Source organism: Typopeltis vanoorti, chromosome 13 (genome assembly GCF_054136105.1).
Source record: "Typopeltis vanoorti isolate ZY-2024b chromosome 13, IOZ_Tvanoo_1.0, whole genome shotgun sequence".
Lineage (NCBI taxonomy): Eukaryota > Metazoa > Arthropoda > Arachnida > Uropygi > Thelyphonidae > Typopeltis > Typopeltis vanoorti.
The window spans coordinates 13997221-14021389 of record NC_143561.1 but is presented as its reverse complement, the minus strand read 5'-3'; the positions used below and the strand labels follow the sequence as shown (position 1 = coordinate 14021389).

The 24169-nt window shown below is 33.6% G+C and overlaps 1 protein-coding gene across 3 annotated transcripts in view; it reads right to left on the bottom strand.

Annotated features, from left to right (window-relative positions):
* Positions 1–24169, bottom strand: part of kibra (WW and C2 domain containing protein kibra) — a 135972-nt gene that overhangs the window by 74015 nt on the left and 37788 nt on the right. Inside the window, exons 6-10 of one of the 3 annotated variants that reach the window (XM_090402346.1) lie at positions 21783–21899; positions 16928–17076; positions 10739–10903; positions 2978–3067; positions 1957–2718 (exon numbers count right to left, since the gene is read on the bottom strand). In XM_090402346.1, coding sequence (XP_090258472.1) covers positions 1957–2718; positions 2978–3067; positions 10739–10903; positions 16928–17076; positions 21783–21899 — 1283 coding nt within the window. The remainder of the gene's footprint in view (positions 1–1956; positions 2719–2977; positions 3068–10738; positions 10904–16927; positions 17077–21782; positions 21900–24169) is intronic. The other 2 variants (XM_090402348.1, XM_090402347.1) reach the window with 2 other exon arrangements.

Here is a 24169-nt window from a genome sequence, read left to right as displayed (position 1 = left end):
ATTTATATGGAATAAAAGAGAAATTAGCCAAAACACTAAATTAGCTGTATACAAGACAGTGTTTAAAACAATTTTAACTTATGGATCTGAGCGCTTGGTTAGAAGTAAACTTGACCAAAGATTAGAGACTGCAGATATGAGAGTCCTGAGAAAGATTAGGGGCATGAACAGATGGCATCGATGCCAATATCATATTAAAAACGAGGATATTAGGAAATAACTTGATATTGTCAGCATCCAGGAATGCATTAGCAGAGCTAATCTCAGGTGGTATGGTCACTTAAGCAGAATGGGTGAGGGAAGATTAGCAAAACAAGTGTGCTCTGCCAGGTTGGCAAGAAAAAGACCCAGAGGAAGACCAAGATATAGGTGGATTGAGACAGTAAAAAGTGCCTTAGAAGACAGAAATATAAGACCTGATATTGGATATTGGAGTCTTATGTCAAGATTCCAATATTTGATAATATTGGAGTCTTGACATTTAACAGACTGACTTGGAAAAAAATTGTAGATAGGAAGTTAGTAATGATGTAAATTTTTCATGTAGTACCATCATATCAGGAATTTGATGATCATGAAAACCAGAATAATAAAAAACTGAATATTTGCCAAAACTGAAATCACAATCCATGCATTTAAACAAAACCCCAAATTGAAAAAACTCACTATAGTAAACACCAGTATAGTAAATTTATTCACTATAATAAACTATTATATAGTCATCACTAAAGCCACATAAATTCAATTCTATATTAAAGCGAATTTCACAATAACAAACTATTCCTCTGGTCTCTATGAGCTTGCTATAGTGTAAGTTGACAATACGGCATTAAATAACTAGTTAATATGTAACCAAGCTTGTAAATTTTAAAAACAAAATTAAGTGCTGCAGCTTATTTCTACAGACTCCAAGCTTCATTTTTTTTTGCTGAATAATGTTTGTACAGTCTTCAATTTATCTGGAAAAGCTGTTCAACTTGGGTTGCTTAAGTGTCAAAACCAGATAACAGGGAGGAGACCCACCACACCACCTCTTAATGGTGGGTCTCCTCAAGGAGGAGACCCACCATTAAGAAATGCAGGGAATCCTCATTCATTGGTAGCCAGTATCCACTGGGTACCAATGAATGAGGATGGGCTAGCAATTTGGAACTCAGCCAACCACACTGTACTCTCTATTGGCTTAAACCAGAAACACATGTGATGGTACAACAAAAAAAACTATCTTTGAAATGAATATTTGTTGTTCATTCCATGTACAAAACATTCTCAGAAAATTTGTTCTTATAATCCCACTCATCAAAAGTTGTAATATGCCAGTACCATGTGCATATTAAGATAAGCCAAGATTTCTCTTCCTTTTTTTAGCAGAGATGTATGCTAATCAACACAACAGCTTGCATATAACACCATATTAGCATCCTTCTTATTACTTTTTTATAAGAAAAATATTTCCTTATTATTACTTATTACTTCTTATTACTTTTTTATAAGAAAAATATTTCCTAACAGAATTTTTTAATTATACTTAAGCACTTGAATGGAAATGATCTTATAATGCAAAATACTGTCACTGTGTGCACATGCTGCATCTGTATGCACACAGTATGCACACAATGGTATGTCGGTATAGATAATTGGGCAGTTAATGTTATCACATAACTGTCCACCTGTATACATCTGTAATTTTTTTTAATGTAATGTACAGCTCCCAACTAAATAAAATCTATAAACAAATGTGAGCTGCTGTCAACAAAAAAAAAACAAGTTGCAAAATTAGTTCATAATTTGAATATAAATTCACATTCAAAATTTAACAATTTGAATAAAATTAAATTCTGATTATTTCTTCAATACTATTAGTAGGTGTATGCATGCATAATCAAGCATATCTGATAGGAAAAATCATGATTTCTTTGAAACACAAACGCTCAGCAATATTCTTCACTTACTCACCTTTTATTTGAAGCCTCAAAGACTCCGCTGTCTCCAGCAACAGATTCATCACTGACAGCTGCAGACACACTGCGGTTATTTGAACCGGGTCCACTTGCTTGAAGATCATCCTGATCTCCAGCCAATTCACAAATTGGACTAAGAGGAGGATTACTAGTTGCATCACTTCCTGAGTCACACACATTGCGATGATTTAGAAGAGAAGAATCAATAGCTGATAATGAAGAATGAGGTATCTGTCGACCACAAGTTCCAAGATTAGTAGGTCGAACCCCTCTAGAGTCCGTAAACATTCCTTGCTGTTCTGGTTTGAGAGATTCAACAAGTCCTGCCACAATTTTCAAATCTGCTAACCTTTCTTCTAAAGCACACATTGAAGGTCCTTGACGTAACCTCTCTATATGACACTGTTCATAACTTGGAGGTGGACCATATTCATATGGAGAAATAGATGGTGAAACAGAAGATAAAGATGATCGAGGAGACAATGAAGGGCCACTATTGTTTACACCGATAGGGGCAGAAGAATATGAGTCTTCAAAAGCAGTGGGTGATGATGTAATGCTTTGGGTACCTTGCAATAAATGACCTACTCGTTTATGCAGGTCTTGTAAAGATGGATCGGTAGTGCATTGCGGAATACCATAAATGTCAGTGAAACTTAAACTACTGAGTGAACCTTTACTACTTGCAGAAAGTGAACCAGTGCTAAGAGATCCCAATGAACTACTTGAAGACATTGACAAGGTACTGGCTGAGAGGCTGCAATAAAGGAAAAAAAAATTAATATAAAGAATGATTTTTTTAACTAAAACTACAGTATAGTATAATGCTCAGAAAACTTCTGAACATCAGATATACCAATAGAATAGGGGTGCAAAAGATTTAAACATTCTAGCAGCAATAATCCCATAAGTCACAAGTCAAACATTTTCTTTAAACTTCCTGAATTTTTAATTAAATTAAATACCTAATTTAATCTATTAAATATCTAAGGACAACAAAATATTTTTCATCTTACCTCTTTAACTGTGATTCCAAGTATGTTGTAAGACGCATTGCATCTCTCAGTTGCTGTAGCAGCAAATTCTTCTGTTCATGTAGTTTTAATCTGTTAATGTAATTTATTTATGAGCATATAATATTTTTTATATGACTATAAAAGATTTTGGAAAGTATTTATGACAACAAAGAAGAATGCATTTATTTATTTTTGCAATTAAGCATATCCCATTAAACTAAAATAAAGTTTAAAATGTATAAATGAAACAAAACGAGTATATATATATATATATATATATATTAGAAACTATGGAAGGATAACATATTGACAGAAAAAAAAAAAATACTGTGAAGGGGTTTGAACATGAATATCAAAGATTATCGTACTGTACTATTGTACAAAGCATTTTTTATATTCTAACTTTTTGTAATAAATATGACAAAAACATTTTTCATCCCTCAAAATAGGCAAACTTCTGTGAACACACATCTACGAACAAAAAATAATGTAAGGCAAGGAAAGTAACAGGAAAACACCTTGTACCATGATCAATTCCCTAGTAAAGTAGCATATTGCTACCTCACCAACCATAAGGTTGAGGGAAATTTCATGGCAAAAAGTTACAACATAAAAAATGCTTTGAAATAAAAAAAAAAAAAAATTAAAATTAAAACAAGCCCACTGTTTCTAAACTAAACTGGACAAAGATGATAATAAAAAATTAAGCAAAATTAACTTTAAGCAAACACACTTGAAAGGCAAAGCTGTTTTTTTTTTATTGTTAAAACTGTTTTAAGTTAAAATTTTACTACTAACATTATATTATGATATTTATATATCGCAATTTCATAAGGTGCCATATGGAAGAAAAATGAACACCTACTTGAAACTGTAATCAGACTTTCCCTGTGACACACTTTCCAGTAGTGGACATTAATACAGGGTGGGTCCACCCTTTGATTCTATGACAGCTCTAACTCTGCCAGGGAGACTTTCTATCAGGTGTTGGAACGTCTCTGGAGGAATGGCAGCCCATTCTTCCTGAAGAGCTGTAGCCAGAGCAGTTCGTGATGTGGGTCGTTTGGGTCTGGAACGAATCGGTGTTCTAATTCATCCTAAGGGTGTTCTATAGGATTTGGGTCAGGGCTCTGGGCTGGCCAGTTCATTTCTGGAATGCTATTGTCCACAAACCATTCCCTCACAGACTTTGCTTTATGGCAGATAGCAGTGTCATGCTGATACAGACAATAGTCACCACCAAACTGACCTTGTACCATAGACAGTACGCAACAGGTCAAAATGTCCTTGTACCCGTCCACATTTAGATTTCCATGTAGTGTTATGAGAGGGTGAAGTCCATTCCATAATTCCACCTCCTCCAAATTTCACTGTTGGCACTACACACGCTTGCCAGAATCGTTCTCCAGGCATTCACCACACCCAGACCCTCCCATCGACCTGCCACATGGGAAAGCATGATTCATCACTCCAAATCACACATTTCAAGTTGCCCACTGTCCAGAGGCATCGTTCTTTACACCACTGCAGGTGGCACTTAGTGTTCAGAGGAGAAATGTTCGGTTTATGGGCAGCTGCTCGACCATGGAACCCCCATTCCTCTTAATTCTCGATGCACAGTCATGGTGATGGCTGGACAGTTAGTAGCACTGCAGAACTCCCGTGTGATTGTTTCATTCAATGTCTAGCGATTTCTACGAACCACCTTCTTCATTGCCCGACTGTCCCTGTCTGTCATTAAACGCAGCCTACTCGACCATGGTTTCGTTGTGGTTGTGCCTTCACGTTTCCACTTCACAATCACATCGCCAACTGTTGACTTGGGCAACTTGAAGAGGTTTGAAATGTCTCTGACAGATTTCTTAATGATGTGGCAACCAATAACTAGTCCACGTTTAAGGTCACTGAGCTCCCTTGACCTACCTATTCTGCTCGTACTTCTTTATCACTGAACAACACACAGCTCCGTGCCTCCTTTTATACTGCTTAGTGAGGTCATAGTGACATCTAGACACCAGTTTATAAATTACAGAGAGGTGTCTGGGTACTTTTAATCAGATAGTGTGTGTGTATATATATATATATATATATATTATAAAAAACAAAAATTTCTGTGAACTCATGACAGATATATATGGCAATTTGATAGCAGGATTATTGGTGAGAGTTCAGAGTCAGTATTTCTCAGAATTTGGAAAAATTTTAGACATTGCTTTCTAGGCTTTTGTTATTATTATTTAAAAAAAAAAAAAAGCTAGGAAATACATACAGTGCATAAATTTATGATAACAAGGTCTCATTTTTCCCCATTGCATATCAAGTTCAAAAGTCTGTATGACCAAGTAACTTGGCTTCTTTGGAACCTGATAGTGTGTGATTAACCACACTATCAATGTTTTGATAGTGTGGTTAATCCTATCTGCATAGGCATTATGCGATAATAAGGTATGATATTTAATCAGTGCTACGTAATAAACAAATGAGAAGATTAGCATCAGATTATTCTCTGAATGCAATTAATATCCCAAAAGAGTGGTTAAAATTATCATTACTCAAAGATAAAGCTGCTAAATTTGGCCCAGCGAAAAACATATTTTGGTATTCGTGTAAAGTAAACTACATGAATAAAGTGAATAATGTAAAATAAACTACTTAACAGTTATTCCTGCTAAGTAGTTTTAACAAAAATTAAAACTTCCTGATAATTTTTAATCAGAATCTTAACTATTAAACTTTTTATTACTGATTCATACATTTTTGAGCTGTTTCATGCAGACAGACACCCATGATAAGGTTAGGTGATAAATAATAATAATAGGTTGTTTAATTACAAATACACCTAAAAACCATTATAGATTTTTTTAATGTATTTTGATTTTTTAAAGTGTGCAATTTTCCATTAATCTTCTTCTTCTTCTTCCTTTCCAGGTTTATAGGCCAAGTGGCCTGTTCCGGACTCAATTCCATCTTTTTAAGGGTCTCCATTAATCTTAGTATATAATAAATTGTATATATAAGCGATATCTCTGTAAACACACACAATACCAAACACTTACAGAAAACTGCTTTATTTTATTTTATTTTATTTTTTAATGCTGAATAAGAAGTACTATAAAGTTTTAGGTGCAAATGCTCGGTCAGTAGAAGGGAAGGGAATGGAAAGATATATGAATTGTTAAAAGTACATACTTTAATAACAGAATACAAATGAGTAATCATTAGATATATTAAAACCTAATAACAATATGAATTCACTAGTGTTTTAAGTATTTAAGCAGATTACTTAAACAGAATGACAAAAAAGAAGGTTGGTAAAACAGGTGTTTGATGCCAAGGTGGAAAAAAAAAAAGACACATAGGAAGAATAAGTTCTAGGTAGATTGATGCAGTTAGAAGTGCCATAAATATAAAATCTGATAATACTGGAGTGCTGAACAAGTGACAGCAAATGAAAACTGTTGACAGAATATTAGTACAAGGGTGGTCTGAAAGGCTCTCGGCCTCGACCATAGATAGCAACAATATCAGCAAGATTTTTTTTTTCTAAGTTGGTACATCTGTCATAAGCATCCATGTGAAATTGCAAGTCATTCTATCAAGTAGTTTGTTTTATACAGCTGTCTGAAGCAAAAGTGTTGTCTGTATCACTTGAAATGAATAAAATTGAGTATCGTGCAGTTATAAAATTCTTTGTAAAAAAAAGTTTAATGCCAAAAGAAATTCATTCGAAGTTCATAAAAGTTTATGGGCACTCTTCTCCCCATTTTCAACAATTAAGAAATGGGCTACCGAGTTTAAATGTGGCCATACCAGCCTTGAAGATGATCCACGTGAAGGATGTCCAGAAAGTGTAACAACACCAAAAATCATTGATCAAGTGCACGATATGGTATTGGATGACTGGCAAGTCAAAGTGTGTGAAATTGCTGAGACTATAGGCATTTCAAAAGAAAACGCGTAGGGTATATTTTGCATGAAGAATTGCATATGAAAAAGCTTTGCACAAGATGGGTGCCACGCTTGCTCACAGCAGATCAAAAACACACTGGCATGAAAATCTCTGAACAGTGCTTGGAACGTTAACAAGAATAAAACTGTTTTTGTGCGTCGATTTATCACTATGGATGAGAGTCTTGGATTCACCATTACACTTACAACCAGAATACAAATCTGATTTGTATTCTTGTTTCTCAATTATTTAACAATTGTGAAGTTAGTTATTAAAAACATCTAATATGTGTAATTAATTGTCAATAAGCTTTTGTTGTGTAAAACTTTTATGTACCATTACCCCTGATGATGTAAGTCTTACGATGCATGAAACTTGTTGGGTTTTTTAATTGTTTATTTTTAATAAACTCTTTATATTTATATTTGGTCTCAATACCAAAAACTACCTACAGAACTGCTTAACTGCAGAAACCTATGTCTACATCTAGAAAAAGATTTTGTTTAAAAAGTTATTTTATTTTCAGTCTGCAGTTACACACCAGCTGTCAAAATCTAATTGCCACAGTCATGTGGACAAGCATATTTGTCAAACTCTGATGATTATCATTCATCTTTCCCTTACATGTTAGACACAGGAAAACAAGGTGTTGTTCAGAGCTGTACCACACAGTCCAACATGGTGTCTTGATACACTTTGGCAGAGGTTTTGACCTCTTTCTTGCAGAAATACAGCTTGAATACCCCCTGATATGTCACTCCCCCACCACCAAACCATCACTGATGCATGGTGATGACCTCTCTGAATCCTGGATGCTATGGCATGTGCTGTGCAACTATCTGGGGCATATATCTGATCGTTTTGGTAGTTAAATGACTCTTTTAATGGTGAAAATCTTCTCATCTGTGAAGAAGTGTCTGTTGTTTGCATACTGTCAGAGAAGTGCCTTTGATTTTATCACTCTCTGATGCATAAGTTGTGGTGTTAGGAAGTGTCCAATAGAATGACAATAGGCTCTCAAAACCCCAAGTCATCAGTTAGACAGGTGACATTGTTTTCTGTGAAAGATCATTCATCTCTTGCAACATCACGCTCTGCATTCTCACAGGATTATGACAGAGGTGTGCCTTCACAGCCCTCACAAGCTGTTGCATCATAACGCAGCATGGTTGACCTGTTCTTTGTCAGTCAGATATATCTTCTGTATCATTATAATGGTTAATAGTCTGATACACAAACATCCTACTGTACCCAAATGTCTTTAGCGTGTTGAAAATAACAGGTAGTTGCATTCCAACCTTGTGAAGTGCTGTTACAGCTACATGGTTCTCATAATCTCCCCACTGCATGTTAATCTTAGAGCTAGACGACTCAACTCTCTCTCTCTACTGATAAACATGTGAATGTTGGCTGCACATAGTGCCATTAATGGAACTGGTCTTGCGCAATTCTGTGGGCAGCATGCGGGGAGGGGGGAGGGGAGTTGTAACAAAATTTATTGCAAGACTGTATATGTATAACTCAAAATCAGTTTAGAATTATATCTCAGACTTTCTATATTATTAAGATGATTCACAAATGCTAAATTTACAAATAAAATTCGACTGATAAAATTGAAACAGCATGCCATATATATTGAAAATTTTATAAAAATGCACCTGCCTGTTGCAGAAGGGACATGATATGGTCAAGTGAGCTCTTGACTGATGTGTAACATACATGAAACAGCCTGGTGTGAATAAATGTGTCGACTTAAATATCATAATCATCATCATCAAATTCCTGCCATACCCTCAAGGAGTGTACAGGATATGATAATACTACATGAAAAATTTATATCATTACTAACTTCCTATCTACAATTTTTTTCCAAATCAGCCTGTTAAATGTCAAGACTCCAATATTATCGAATATTGGAGTCTTGACATAAGACTCCAATATCAGGTCTTATATTTCTGTCTTCTAAAGCACTTTTTACTGTATCAATCCACCTGTATCTTGGTCTTCCTCTGGGTCTTTTTCCTGCCAACCTGGCAGAGAACACTTGTTTTGCTAATCTTTCCTCGCCCATTCAGTTTAAGTGACCATACCACCTGAGATTAGCTCTGCTAATGCATTCCTAGATGCTGACAATATCAAGTTATTTCCTAATATCCTCATTTTTAATATGATATTGCCATCGATGCCATCTGTTCATGCCCCTAATCTTTCTCAGGACTCTCATCTGCAGTCTCTAATCTTTGGTCAAGTGTTTTACTTCTAACCCAGCTCTCAGATCCATAAGTAAAAATTGGTTTAAACTGTCTTGTATACAGCCAATTTAGTGTTTTGTCTAATTTCTCTCTTATTCCATATAAATTTATTCAGTTGACTTCCTACCATACCAGCTTTGTTGGTTCTGTTGTCTATTTCCATATTTAACTTACCATCTTAGCTAAAAATTGTGCCTAAGTAGCTGAAATGTTTTACTTGTTCTATAAGTTCCCCATTCACAATGCAGTTGATATTTTCAATGTTTCTGCCTATTTTCATTGCCTTGTCTTTTTAATGCTGATCTTCATACCATATCTATTACAACAGTTATTCACTTTAGTCAGGAAATCTTGTAGCAGGTTTATTTAGAAGTATAACATCATCCGCATAAAGCAAAGAGCATACATTAACATCTCCAATTCTGAAATCATGTTTAATACCACTTTCCTTCATAATGTGATCCATATAGATAATGAATAACAGAGGGGATAATGTACATCCTTGTCTCACACCAGATTTAACATTAAACCATCTTCCTGTACTTCCTTCAATTCTAACTGCTGACTCACAACTCAAATAAAGACTAAGTATTGCTTGATATAATGTCCCATTGACACCATATAACTGTAGTATTTTGAATAGCTTCTCTCTTGGCACCTTGTCATATGCCTTTTCCAGATCGACAAAACTTAAATACAGATCTTTGTTATATTCCCATGATTTCTCAACTATATGTCATAAAGTGAAGATCTGATTCTGACACCTCTTTTTGGCCTGAATCCAGCTTGTTCTTCATCAAGCTTTTCTTCCTGAATTCTTCTCAACTATTTCTCAAATATACTTGCATAAATCTTACCAGGAACACTCAGTAGGGAAATACTGACTTAAATATTATAGTTGAAAAACAAAAATTCACATAACCACTGTAAAGATATCTTAATAAAATAAACCTGTTAACATGCATTTATTTCAGTTTGTGTATCAGAAACTATTCAGTGCATGGAAACTACATGTTATAAATATAAATGTTATAATGGATGAGCTACTAGAAGTTTAAGAATAATTTAGCACTTATTTCCAACCCACTGGCAGTTTATTTGAAAATTAATAATAAATCTGAACTTGCAATAATGGAAGTATTAAAAACATTTTAAACACACATGTGCACACTCGCGCACACACACACACACATACACATATGAATTCACACATATACATGCACGTGTATATATATATACACTAATAAAATGAGGAATACAATTCAAAACAAGCAATATCCAATATTCATTGCATGTATTGCAATTATTATTTTATGATGACTAGCTTAACACTGATATTCATCTACAAAGGCTATTTGAAATACAATTTTTTAAAAAAAATTCAATTAATATAATAAAGTACAGAACAAAGAGCAAGAAAATAAAAAAAAAATACTAAGTATAGCAACAAGATGCAAAGGCATAAGCATTTAATTTAAAAGAATATAAAGCAATGGCAAGAAAACACGCTGCTTAAATTTTTTTTTCTTTAAAATTTATGTATGGGAAATTCATGCTTACCTATCAGCTATTGCACGATTAGACATCTCCATTGCATTACCCAGGTCTTGTTCTAGCTTGGCAATTTCACTATGAATGGAAGCAATCTCTGTCTCAGTTCTACCTTTGGTATTGATGCTACGCAGTTCTCGAAGTAGCTGCTCCTTCTCTTGAATCAGGAGCAGTCTATGCCATGCAAGCAAATAAACATGCAAAGATTGCAATACAGCCTCGAAAGATAATACAGGAAAGGATAGTAATTTTTTAAACAAAATAGAAAGAGAGAAAATTAAGCTGCATCATGCAATGCTCTGAATGAATAGAAAATTTATGAAATAATACGAACTGTAGTCTGTTCTTATTACTACATAGAAGTAGTGAAAAGAAGTAATATTTGTTTTATGCCAACACAAAACTGAAACAATTACTACTGAGAAGCAATTCCAATTGAAAAATAAATAAATAAAGCTTAGAATTTAAATTAAATCAACTCAATAAATGATGTCTGCAAACAACCAAGATTTACATGACTTGTAGAGCAATATGTATATTTATTCACTTTTGTCGGTATACATGTGTATATGTATGCATCCACTATTGTTACATGACTAGTAGAGCAAACAATATAATGGATGCATGCACACACGTACACATATGTAATAAGTTGTACTTCAAGTGATGTTAAAATCCAGTTACTGCAGAATAAACATGAAACAACTATCTGGATGTAAACTAGGATTTCAATGATGGGACCAAATTTCCATTTTCAAATATTTATTCATAAAATAAAACAGAAATTTACAAAATTGAATATATGACTGCTTAATTTTAAATTTTCTGAATGCATCTGTTTTATCAAAACAGTTGTATTCAGAACACTTTACATTATTTCATTGAAATAAAGTCCTGCAAAAGATGCCCATTATAATCAAGAACCTACTAATAAAATAAAAATACATTAAACTCTTATTCACCATTTCATTCACCACAAATTATCAACTGGCATTATAAGAGTCTTTCTAATAATTGATCAAATGCTTCATAAGGCCGTTTTTTTTTTTTTATCAGTTTGATAAAATAGTTTTTCACTAATAAATACTTATATAGAAAACATTAGTTCAAATAAAATCATTCCAGCAGTTTAGTTTTCTTTTACATAATGTACTTGCATGTATTTTTTTTATTGCAAGGCAAATTTTGCATTTACAGATGAAAATGTCATTAAAATGGGAAAGCTCTATAGCAAACTTGAAACTGCAAACTGTGCAAGTGGTACAAAAGAGACTTAACATTAAAGACTGGGTAATGTTATTGAAATCCTTCAAGCAAACTTAAAGATTTTTGATATGTTTAATATTAATATTTTGATTATAACAATTTAATTAATTAAAAAAATTTGTTAATCCATTTAAATCCACAAGTTTTAAAAAGAATAATATATATTATCCTTTAAAACATTACAGCTATGCTCATGACTTCTCTTTTAGTACTCAACTAAATTTAAACTCCAGGTGTATCCTAATTTTAAATTTTTGTGTGTGTGTTGAGGGGGGATTTCTTTAATTATGAACATATCTATTATCTTGCATCATGTTCTAGTAAATAGACTGCCTCTTTGCTATTATTTAGAATTATTTTATCCAATTGTGATCTATAATTATCTGCAGAATAGCCTCTTTTATAACTCGGGTTTTAATTTATTACTGAAATGATTAGCATTTCTATTTCATAATATTATTATATACATATGCAGAGTATTTTAAATCAGTTTTGACTTGTGTGGTAACATATATCAATAATAAGTTGTACAACAAACATAAAACATTTCACTAAGGTTATGTTATTAAATTAGTGGTAACAAAAATTTATAAAACTCTGCCATTGCCAATCCCAAGCCCAGATGAGAAAAGAGGAGGGGAAGGAGTAACAACCTTGTGAAAAAAACCTAGGTTCAGCTGGCCCAGCTGATATCACCCAGTAAAGGTCCCTATCAGGGTTGTGCAAATGATGAAGAGAAGTCAAAAAAAAGCCATTACATCAGATGAAGACCTTGGGTGCCAGGTTGAATGGGTGGATGAACTTTCTTCGGTGATGTCTGTACTCCAGATGAGTGGTCATACAAGCATCTGTCTCCATGTTAGAAGTCTTTTAAAAGGCTGGCAGAAGCAGAAAAATGCATTTCCCCAAGACGTCTGATTAGCGTTCAAAATCAGTCCATCAACTTCCCTCCCAAATGTCACAAAGAAAGAAAGGCCATACTGCCCAAGGCCAAATGGGGCAAAGACCAGATTTGACTACTTCACCTTGCCTTAAACCACCCTTAGAAGGGCAGAACTCAATGAAGCAGGGAAAACAATTCAACAGGTCAATAAATTCACAAACAAGACAAAATATCACAAAAGAAAATACTATTCTATAACTTTAATAACATATAATGTAAGAACACTGGAAACTCAAGATAGAATAGAAGAACTTGAAAATGAACTGAACAAGATGAATTGGGGCATTATATTGGACTATCAGAAGTTAAAAGAAAAGAGGGAAATTGTCTTACACTACAATCAGACAATACACTTTACTGGAAAGGGCCAGAAGAATTCAAGATCAAAAGGAGTTGGCTTTCTTGTAAACAAATCAATTTCGGAACTACTTATTAACCTTTATAAGTAGAATATAAAGGTTTATCTGATAGAGTAACTTTTGTCAAATTAAAGATTAATGACAGAACATATATCAAAATAATAGAGGTTTATAGCCCAACAAGTGAAAATGATGATGATGGAATGAAAATATTTTATGAAGATGTCAAAAAAGCAATAGATGAAGATAAGTGTCAGTATACAATAGTCAAGCGAGATTTCAATTCTAAATTGTGAGCCAAGAGGGACGATAATGAAACATGCAGGAAAATATGGATTAGGCTTTTGGAATGAAAGGGAAAACAGGCTGATGAACTTCTTACAATTGACTAACCATCAAAGTTAGTCAATCTTACAATTGACTAACTTCGAAGTTAGTCAATTGTCCCTGGCCTCGTCAATCTCCTGGAGTACAGTTCCACCAATGTGATAATACTGCTGCTAATCTTTTCACTCTAAAATGCATAACCTTACATTTTGCCACATTAAATTGACATCCATTCTCCTTAGCCCAGTCCTCCAAATTATCTAAATCATCCTGCAAATTTTGACATCCTGTGCACTCACTATTGCTCTCCCCAACTTTGCATCATCAGCAAACAAATGAACAGTTCCTCTCAGATCCTTTCCTATATTGTTAATGAACAAATTGAACAGTAGTGGTCCAAGAACAGAACCCTGCAGCACACCACTAGTCACAGGCCATCTTTTGGACTCTACTCCTGAATAAACCACTCTCTGATATCTCTCCATCAACCACCCTCCTATCTATCTCACCAACCCTATAATCCATCCCAATATGCTGCAGTTTACTGATTAGAATTCCATGTGGTATCCTGTCAAAGGCCTTAGCAAGGTCCAGTAAAATCATTGTAAACCCATTACCCTTATCCAGTTCAGCCGTCATTGTGTTATAAACGTGAGGCATGATCTACTCTTCACAAAATCATGTTGTCCCCCATACGATCTCCAATTTTCATCTATCCAATCCTGTATTTTCCTCTTGACTATTTTCTCCAAGACCTTGAGAACGATTCCTGATATGCTGATTGGTCGGTAATTTACAAATGCAGTCTTGGAACCCCCTTTATGCAGTGGAACTATTTTCCCCTCTTTCCACTCCCCCTTGGGACTAAACCAGACCCGAGACTCAAATTAAACAAAATGGTCAAGGGCACTGACAATTCTTTAGCCACTTCATGTACGACACGAGCTGGTATACCATCCAATCCCACAGATGTATTGACATTGAGGTTTTGTAATAGACTATTCACCTCCACTTCATTCACCACAATTCCCATATAAGCTGTTGGTTCTTTCATTCCTGCAATGTCACCACCTGGATGATATACTCTTGCAAAGTGCTCGCTCAGTAATTCCACTATATCAACTGATTCGGTTACCCCTCTCTACCATCGGCATTCTTTAAAATTATTCTGCCGTATACATTTTTTCTTTGACTTGCAACATATCGAAAAAACTGTTTGGGATTCTTTTTAGCCTCCATGGCTAATGTTCTTTCATAATCCGCTTTTGCTTTTCTTACCACACTCGTTACCCTGCTGGCCTGCGCTTTATACCATTCATGTGCCTGCTAGTCACCTTTCTCCTTAAATTCCCTCCACAGTTGTTTCTTTTTTTGCAGCTCAAGCTTAATGGTGTTATTCATCCATTTAACCCCTACCTGATTTATTATTCGGACTCTAGGTATACAGTCAGCCATTGCCTCCTGCAAACACTTCCTAACTGCCTCCCATGCACTATCAACATTCTGCCCTTGCAGTTTTACATGCCATGGCACTGAACCAATCACACTCCTAAGCTTGTCATACTTACCAGCTTCCAATTCCTTCCTCCCGTGTGTCCCCTCCTCCTTCCAATCAATGTTACCATAGTTGAAATCTCCCATAATAATTACTCTCCCTCCACTCATTTCTTCTATTTGCTTATGCATACTATCTCCACCATCTATTCCATCACCTGGTCTATAGCTGCACCCAATTGTATACTTTGTTCTGCTAGCCTCAATCTCACACCAAATAGCCTCAAATGTGCTCTTTTCTCTATCCTGCAGTTCAACTTCTATTTTCCTTGGCTGCAGCTCATCAGCTATCATCAATAACACTCCTCCTCCCATTTTATTCTCCCTGTCACTCCTGAACGCACTATACCCCTCACATTCAATCCCACTAACTATATCATCTTCTGTCAGCCATGTTTCACTAATGCCAATAACCTGTGGCCTGGAAGTGCCAACCAAGGCCAAAAATTCTTCCTTCTTGTTCCTAATACTTCTGGCATCAGTATAAATGAATTGCAGAAGCCCATTTGTCCCATCTCTATTTTGATGCCTTATACTAACTATCCCATTGTGGTTTGTTGTCCTTCGTACTCGCTCGGGGATATTACACACATTCATAGACTCAACTGTCTCTGTAACAGTTGTGAAGTTATCATAACATCTGATGTGTGTAATTAATTGTTTATAGTCTTTTGTTGTGTAAAACTTTTTTTTTGTACCTGTACCCCTGAGGATACTGGTCTTATGACTTACAAAGGTTTGTAAGTCATTTAAGTCTTATGACTTACAAACCTTGTTGGGTTTTAATTGCTTATTTTTATCATCATCATCAATTTCCTGATACGTACCTCAAGGGGTGTTCAGGTTACTATGACAGCACTACTTGTTTAAGTTTATATTATTATTAATCTCCTATGAGCAATTTTCCTCCAAATCAATCTATTACTTGTGAGCACACTCTGATATTATCATATTCATATCTAATATTTAGTGTTTTTTAGGCAATTCTGACCAAATTAATCTGCCTAGACCTTGGTCTTCCTCTGGGTCTCTTTCCTGTCATCTTGGCATCAAACGCCTGTTTTGCTAATCTTTCTTCACCCATTCTATTTAAGATACAATCTTAGATTAGCTCTGCTGACACATTCTTCAATGCTAATAATGTCTTCATTTTTATTATGATTTTGCCATTGATACCATCTGTTCAGGACCCTAATTTTTCTAAGAACCCTCATAATCTGTGGTCTCTAGTCTTTGAGACCACAGATATACCTCTTGTATATCTGCTAATTTGGTGTTTTGGCTAATTTCTCTCTTATTCCATATAAATTTATTCAGCTAGCTATCCACCATACCTGCTTTGCTTATTCTGTTGTCTATTTCCAGATTTAACCCTGCTATCTTCACTAAAAACTGTGCCTAAATAGCTGAAATATTTTACTCGTTCTATAGGATCTCCATTCATTCTCTTTATTTACATCATAATGTCATCCCAATACTGAAAACTTCCAACAGAACTGCTAAATCACAGAAACATTTTCAAATATTTTTCATATAAAAAAATTTACTTAATAATTGCATATATCTTAAGGTATTAAAATGTGCATGATTATACTATATCATTGCAAATTATTATTTCTGCCTGTATCCAACCTCAGAGTTAGTGTAATCATATATAAAGTTCAATGCATAACAAATGCTTCAAACGAACAACCAAACAAACTAATTAATTATTAACAAAAAACATGCTTACAATTTTCATTTACATACCTGTCTTTATCAGATTCGACTTGGCCTGGAGCCATTTTATCTTCCAAATCAGCTAAGTCTCTCTGTATCCTATGGACTTGTTTCCTTGCTTCATCATACTGTAGCCTCATCCTTGCCATTTCTGCCAACCGTGCTCCAATAGGAGCAAACTACATAAATACAAAAATAGTTTTAATTTATACAATGTTATAAACATTACTCAGTAATGATTTCTGAGAAAAATAAAATAAAATTTGGAATTATGCAACTGTTGATACATCCTTAATATATATATCATGAAATTTACAATAAGAGTATTCCTAATCTCAAAATAATCTTGTATTAGAAACTGAAAGCACATAAAAACTTTCAAGTATGAATTTATAATGCAAAATCATATGGTAATCACTGCTGGTTAGGAATACCCACTGATGAATCTTTTTTCTATTGCTAATTATCTGCATAGTTCATGATGATATATAAATTTATATTATTTTGGAAATTCTCTTTATCAATTCAACTTTTTATTTCATAACTTTCCAAAATTAAAATGACAGCATTAAAACTCAGAATAGCAGAAGGAACACATGACCAGAAATAGTTACAACTGACATCAATTACATCAAGTGACTAACAACAGCCACTGCATCTATGGAGATTGTCAGGACTTTTCATATTCATTATAATGATGACTGCTATAATGAGAGTCTATAGTATTGTCTAGGTATTCGTTATGTGCTCTGTACATTTCTTGACTTCCAACTATAAATCAGCATAAGCCGTTTCCTCTTCTTCTCCTGCTACAAAGTGTAAAAACTAATAATTTTGTATTTTTCATAGCAATGAACTGTGAAAACTAGTCAGTGCAAATATTTCAAAAGGACCAACTTGGATTTTATATAATTATTATTTAATGCAAAAATTTTGACCATGTTTCTCAGTTATCTTCAGTATAAACTAAACTGAACAGAACAGAATTACAATGAAAATAACTAACAAAATCTAAAATCTGTGCATGCTGAAAACGATGAAGAGCTTGAATCTGTATAACCATCAGAGTCCAAAGGAATACATTAGTTAATTACAAATATACCATATGTTTGAAAGATGCTCATATTAGAGGCTTAATGAAGTGAAACAGCACTGAGAAAGGATTAAAAATATTATTTAATTCTTCCAATATTTTGTCTCAGTCACTAAGACATTGTCAGGAAGTACAATATTAGACTTGTAACACACACATCATGAAACTAAGCAAAACACATAGATCTTAGGGCACCTGTTGGTGGTCTAGGATGTAAACTGGAATCTCAAAGTATTAGTGTTTCCCATAATGCAACCATATTTATTTAAATTAGGCTGATTTCTGAGAGAAACTGCAGATTCCAAAAATAGACTTTCTCTTCTAAATTTACTGTGAGCATAGTGGAGCATAGTGGTCTTTTTCCAACTGATTCTATGAGCTGTATCTAAAGCATAGTCTGCACACTGATTTGAAAGTGCAAATCTGATATTGAAGAGTTTCAAGCTGCAAAAAATGTCATCTAGAAAGCAAAACTATAGAAGGATATGTAGTAAAGCTGTTCTTGATATGCTGCTCAAAATGCTCCACACACACACACTTAATAATAAGGAAAGGTAGAAGAAACTGGAGAACCAATGACATTTCTGACAATAAAAATAACCAGCATTAATTGCAAACTTAAAATAATTTAATACTTTCTGGAGGAAAACCTTTCTTCAGTAATTCTAAGGTATCAGTCAGTGGAACATTAGTAAAAAGGAGACCAAAAACTAATTAGAATGCTTTAAGGTGATAAAAGAATATTCTGCTTTTAAAATTCTCGAAGTTTTTGATGTATGATGGAGAATATCTGTAAGGCTATGTGAAGAAATTTGGTTACTTTATGGACAGGACTGTCTACAGAATCAAATACTTGTCCAAGAGAAAAATTTATTTTATTTGTTTCTTTGTCTTAAGTCTGAATCTCACCCAGAAGTTTGTCTAATCTGTAACTGTGTAAGTTTCTTTTGAGACAGCAATATGTAGAATGAGCCTGGGTAAAATTAATCTATTCTTAGGTTAATTTCCTATATACTCATTTTTTGAGGGGGGGGGGCTTGAACTAATACTGTACATCATTATTACTCTCCTAGTTATAGCAAAACTGCCATTTCACTTGAGAGAGAGAGACCTTAATTTCATTTTCACACAGACTGGAAGGAGGTTTTGCTTTGTATTACTAAGTACAGCACACTTTGTATGCTGGTTTCTAAAATAAGGAATGTTGCATAGGCTTTTATATCAATGTTATAAAAGAAAACATATTACTGGAACTTCTAGCCTCTTAGCTACAAGTCTTTTAGTGAGAACAGAGTTCTTATCTGAGGATGTTTTAACGTAACGAAATGGCCATAACTCATCATGTTTGTTGCTTGCTTGCTGTGTATATAAAAGATTTTTTATTCTCAGTTCTTTCGAAATCCAAAGTTTACAAATTCATATTTTTAGTTTTAATTTTTTCATCATTTGTTTTAAATTCTTGTCTATCTTCATGTATTTTCGACACCTGTTGTTATCTTGTAACCCACTTTAAACTGTACACTGTCTTGGCTCCAATCAAAGTTTTCCCTATTCTTACCTTCAATTATTATCCATATTTTTTTTTTTGTTCCATTATCCATTATTTTTTGTTCATATTAAATGTGAACAAATTTAACTTCCATGGATACTATCACATTCTCATCACACCTGCCATATAATGAAAAATTTCATCAGGTGATATCCCATAACACACCTTCAGAAGTTAATAGACTGCTATCACATCACACCTCTTTCTCCTATTAACAACAGTCTGTACTCCACATACTCTCAATTTGTCCTCATAATTCCAATATAATCTTTGTACCTCTTCTTTGGATCCTTTCCACAACTTCTTTATCCCATCTGAACCCAGGACAATAATCTGTGCACAGTAGTCCAGGTGCAGCTTATCAAGGCCTTGTAAAGAGGCAAAATGACTTCCTCATCCTTACATGTCAAGGTTCATTTCAACATTGTAATTATTCTATGAAGTGTATTTGCAAATTTTTCTATGTGACCTTTAAACTTCAGATTTCTAGCCTCATCAATTTCTTCTAGTATAATTACATTTAATTAAATTAAAGATGCCAAGAAATTATATTCTTGTTTAACCTTTTATCCAAGTATAAGTGAACAAAGTTTGTGCATGAAGTACCTTCATGACTAGGCTACTGACTTCACATTAATATCCCACCATTTAGTATCCTATAATGCAATGCACCCATCATTTCGGGTGTGTATAATGCTGTGCATTATGGGAAAGGCCACTACCTAGCCAGTTATGACCTTTATTGAGGTTGCATCAGTGGGAGCCAGACCCAGAAGAGAAATAATTCAGAAGTCATATACTTCCTACATACAAGTAAAGAAAAAGTGTAAGACCTTATGAATAAAATAATCTGGATTTTAATCATAAGCTGTTTTCATTACTTGCATGTGGGAAATATACAAGTTCTACATTATTCAACCTTGGTATTTCTTCTGGGTCTGACTCCCATTGATGTGACATTAATAAAGATCAAAACTGGTCTGGATAGTGGCTCTTCCCAAAATGCATAGCATTATGTATTATGATATACTAAAGCAATTAATGTGAAGTCATTAACATCTATATACAAGTAGCCTGGTCATGAAAATACTTCGTGCACAAACTTTATTTGCTTGTTTAAAGGATTAAACAAGCATATAATTTCTTGGTATCTTTAATTCAAAGTGAAAAAATTTCAGCAACCTGAGTGTATAACTGAGTAATGCAAGTGATTTGTTAGAACTCAAGGACATCCAAAGGAACAAAAGTGGATTTTTTTAAGTGAAATCATTTATTATTAAAAATATCATTCATAATTTTCAGTTAGAGCACAAATCATGCAGTTGATCAATGTATTAAAATTAATAAAACTGTGTAAGCTCACTTAAAATATTATAGTTGAAACATTGTGGCATGCATGGATAAATTAATGTGTGCATGTGCTTATTTGGAAAAACTAAAGAAAGAAACATCAATCATCAATTACTCTTTACTCTAAACTAGACTAATAAATCAGTAATAAGGTTTATTACAAGTCAAAACCCTGATCACTGTAATGTAATATTTTTCATGAAAGCAAGACAAGAAGTACTATTACTACCACAGTAGTAAGGAATTATTACAAACATTCATTAAAATTTCTATACAGTATAATTAACTCCCATTGATTTTTTTTGAGAATCTAGTTAAGTAGATATCCTCTTTCAACAGATGGTATGAAACAATGACAGAAAAACTAACAAAGATTGATCCTAATAAAGTTCATATTGGTCATTTTTAATTGAAAAAGAACCTTTAAATTTTCTCTTTTTTAGTGATTAAAAATTGGTTGTTATTCTATGATTATCTTTAATAATCCAGTACAATGGTTATAGTTTTATTCTACAATTACATAAACAGAATTTTATTTCTAAATATCCAACTTATTTTCTAGTAAAATATAAGTTTCTAATGTATAAATAATTTTAATTTTTTAGTTCATTATATTTTAGTATTGTTGCCATTGTTAAAGTTTTTTAAAATACTTTATCCATGAACTTTCCCCTTTCTATTCTCATATTCTCATAATGGAACATATGAGAATCTAGGAATGCCTTTCGAATTTTTGAATTTAATTAAAGTTAACTTTTTCATAAAAAAAAAAGAGAGAGAGAGAGAGGAAATTCATGGTAAAGAATTTTTCACTTTCAATAATTTTAAGAGAGCAAAAATAGCAAGAGAAAACACATGCAACAACATGCAAAAAGGAAAAAAAAATGCAGTACCTCGCCTGATAAGTCAGTCTGAGAAGCTGTACTAAGCTTCTCATGGGGGATACTCAAAGTAGAAACGTCTGGAGAAGGTTGCAGGCGGGATAAATCATCCTTTAACCTGGCCAAGCTCTACAATAAAATGCAGTTATAAATTCATGTCACACTTCAAATCTCAAATATATTAACTTGTTAATTCAAAACATGCAAAATATGTAGTGATAAAATTTATTTTTTAAAAAGTCAGTAAACTAAGAACACAATAAAAGAATACATTTTTTTTAAATTAAAAAATTTAAGAAATATTTGTTTCTGCATTCTCAATTCAAGCATAATGTGCACTCACACACTGGAAAAAAAACTAAGGCCGATACTTATGGTATTAGTTGTTATTATCAAACTACTTATACAAATAATAAAAAAAAAATCAACATAACATTTTTCACATGCAAAATTTATTTAAAAACAAAATTTAGCAAACTTTTAAATTCATGAAAAAATACAATGAATTAAGTAATTTAAAAATTTACTATCATTAAATCACTGTACACATATACACAGATGATACCTTTTTACTTGATATTTTTAAGTGACCATCTCTGATGATGATGATGTCTGTGGACAGGACACAAAAACAGATGGACTTTCCAGAGCAATGCTACTAAGCTTAAAGCAAAAGGTATAGGTGCTGCTAATAAAACACTGAATTTAGCAACAACAACAACAACAGCAGCATATGCCACAGATAATATATAATTACCACATTCAATAAACAAGCTGATATCACTCTCTTGCATAGCTGTACTCAGAACTGCTACAGCAATCTATGATTACAATGATCAAAGCAGCCCTCAAAAAATTTCCAAACAATGAAACAACACTCTTATACAGAATAGTTACATTTCACAGGTGTCAGCTAGCATGGATAATAACTGTTATAGCATGACTCTTACTTAAAGATCCTTATTTCATTGAGTTACACTGCAAAGTTTCCATATCCTCACCACAAAAACAAAATAGTTACGTCATGATGCTGAAACAGCAGTATTAACCATGCTGCTGGAGTGGCATAACAGATCAATAGCAACATATAATGTGATTCCTATACACATCAGGAGCAAATCCTCCTTCATCAAATATTCAGAAGCTGCATCAGCATTCTTTCTGGAGCCAAGGACTACCACATTCTGTCCTAGATGATCTATAGAACTAGAACTGAATTTGAATTTGCAAAAATATACAAGGCGAATAATAACGTTGCCTTACCTGGAGGTGCCATCAAACTGATAGCATTACAGAATAATGTAAGGATGCCAATAGGTCAGCAACATCAAGAAAATTACTCTTCATGTACTTCCGAAAGGTACAAGAAACTGTACCAGTGTTTAGCCTTATAACTAAAGTGGAGAAATGTTTCTGATAATTTAATAATAAAAACAACAACATTTGAAGTGGAGTTCTGTGTCTTATCTTGTAACAATTATTAAGCATTTTTCACAAGACCCAAAACTATTATTTCAGAATAATGGAAAATAAATAAATAAATAAATTATGTGTACACACACAAACAAACCTCTTTTTACGCAATAGATACGTTCCTAAAAATTACGCGTAAAAAGAACTACTGACTCCATAGAAAAGGTGAAGATTGGTTCCAAACCTGAAATATAAGCAAAATAATGAAAAAAACAAACATTAAATTCGTCAGGATCATTTATTTACATTTCATGGAGAACACACATACATAAAATGAATTTTAATAACTTTAAAAAAAAAAAACATATTCATTTCAGTTGTTTGGTAAGGATTCTATAAAAAAATTACGTTATTCGCTATCAGTTTCTGACAATAAACGCGAAAGCTTTCGTTTTTGTGAGACTGTAATATCACTAGAACTACTAGATATGGTATTATCATCATTGACTTCCGCCTCAACTTGTGGAATTCTTCTCGTCATGTCTTGAACAAAAGTACCACTAGTTGTTTCAGTAGTTTTAGGCACGAACGCAGTTATTAATCGCTGTGTTTGATGCATTAGATAAGTCGCGATATAATTCTCTGTATGAAGACATTAACAACTTAAGCTCATGTGAAAACTTCCCAGCACGTTCTTCATTTGGATCATGTTGGGCAAAATAATTGCCTAATTTACTGGCCAGTTTAAAGACCTTCTTTAATTATATCAGCAGTAAAAGTAGGATTATCTTGATCATTATCATTAACTTCTTCGCTTTCAGGAGTCTCAGAAACAATCTCCACTATTTTGTCTTCACTAAGAGGTTTATCAATTAACAATTCTTCGATATCTGCCGATGTAAGATCATCAAATCCTTCTCTGCCAATTTCGCATGCCAAACTTATTATGTTGGGGAATTCTGCAGTATGATTGAAGAGAACAGGAA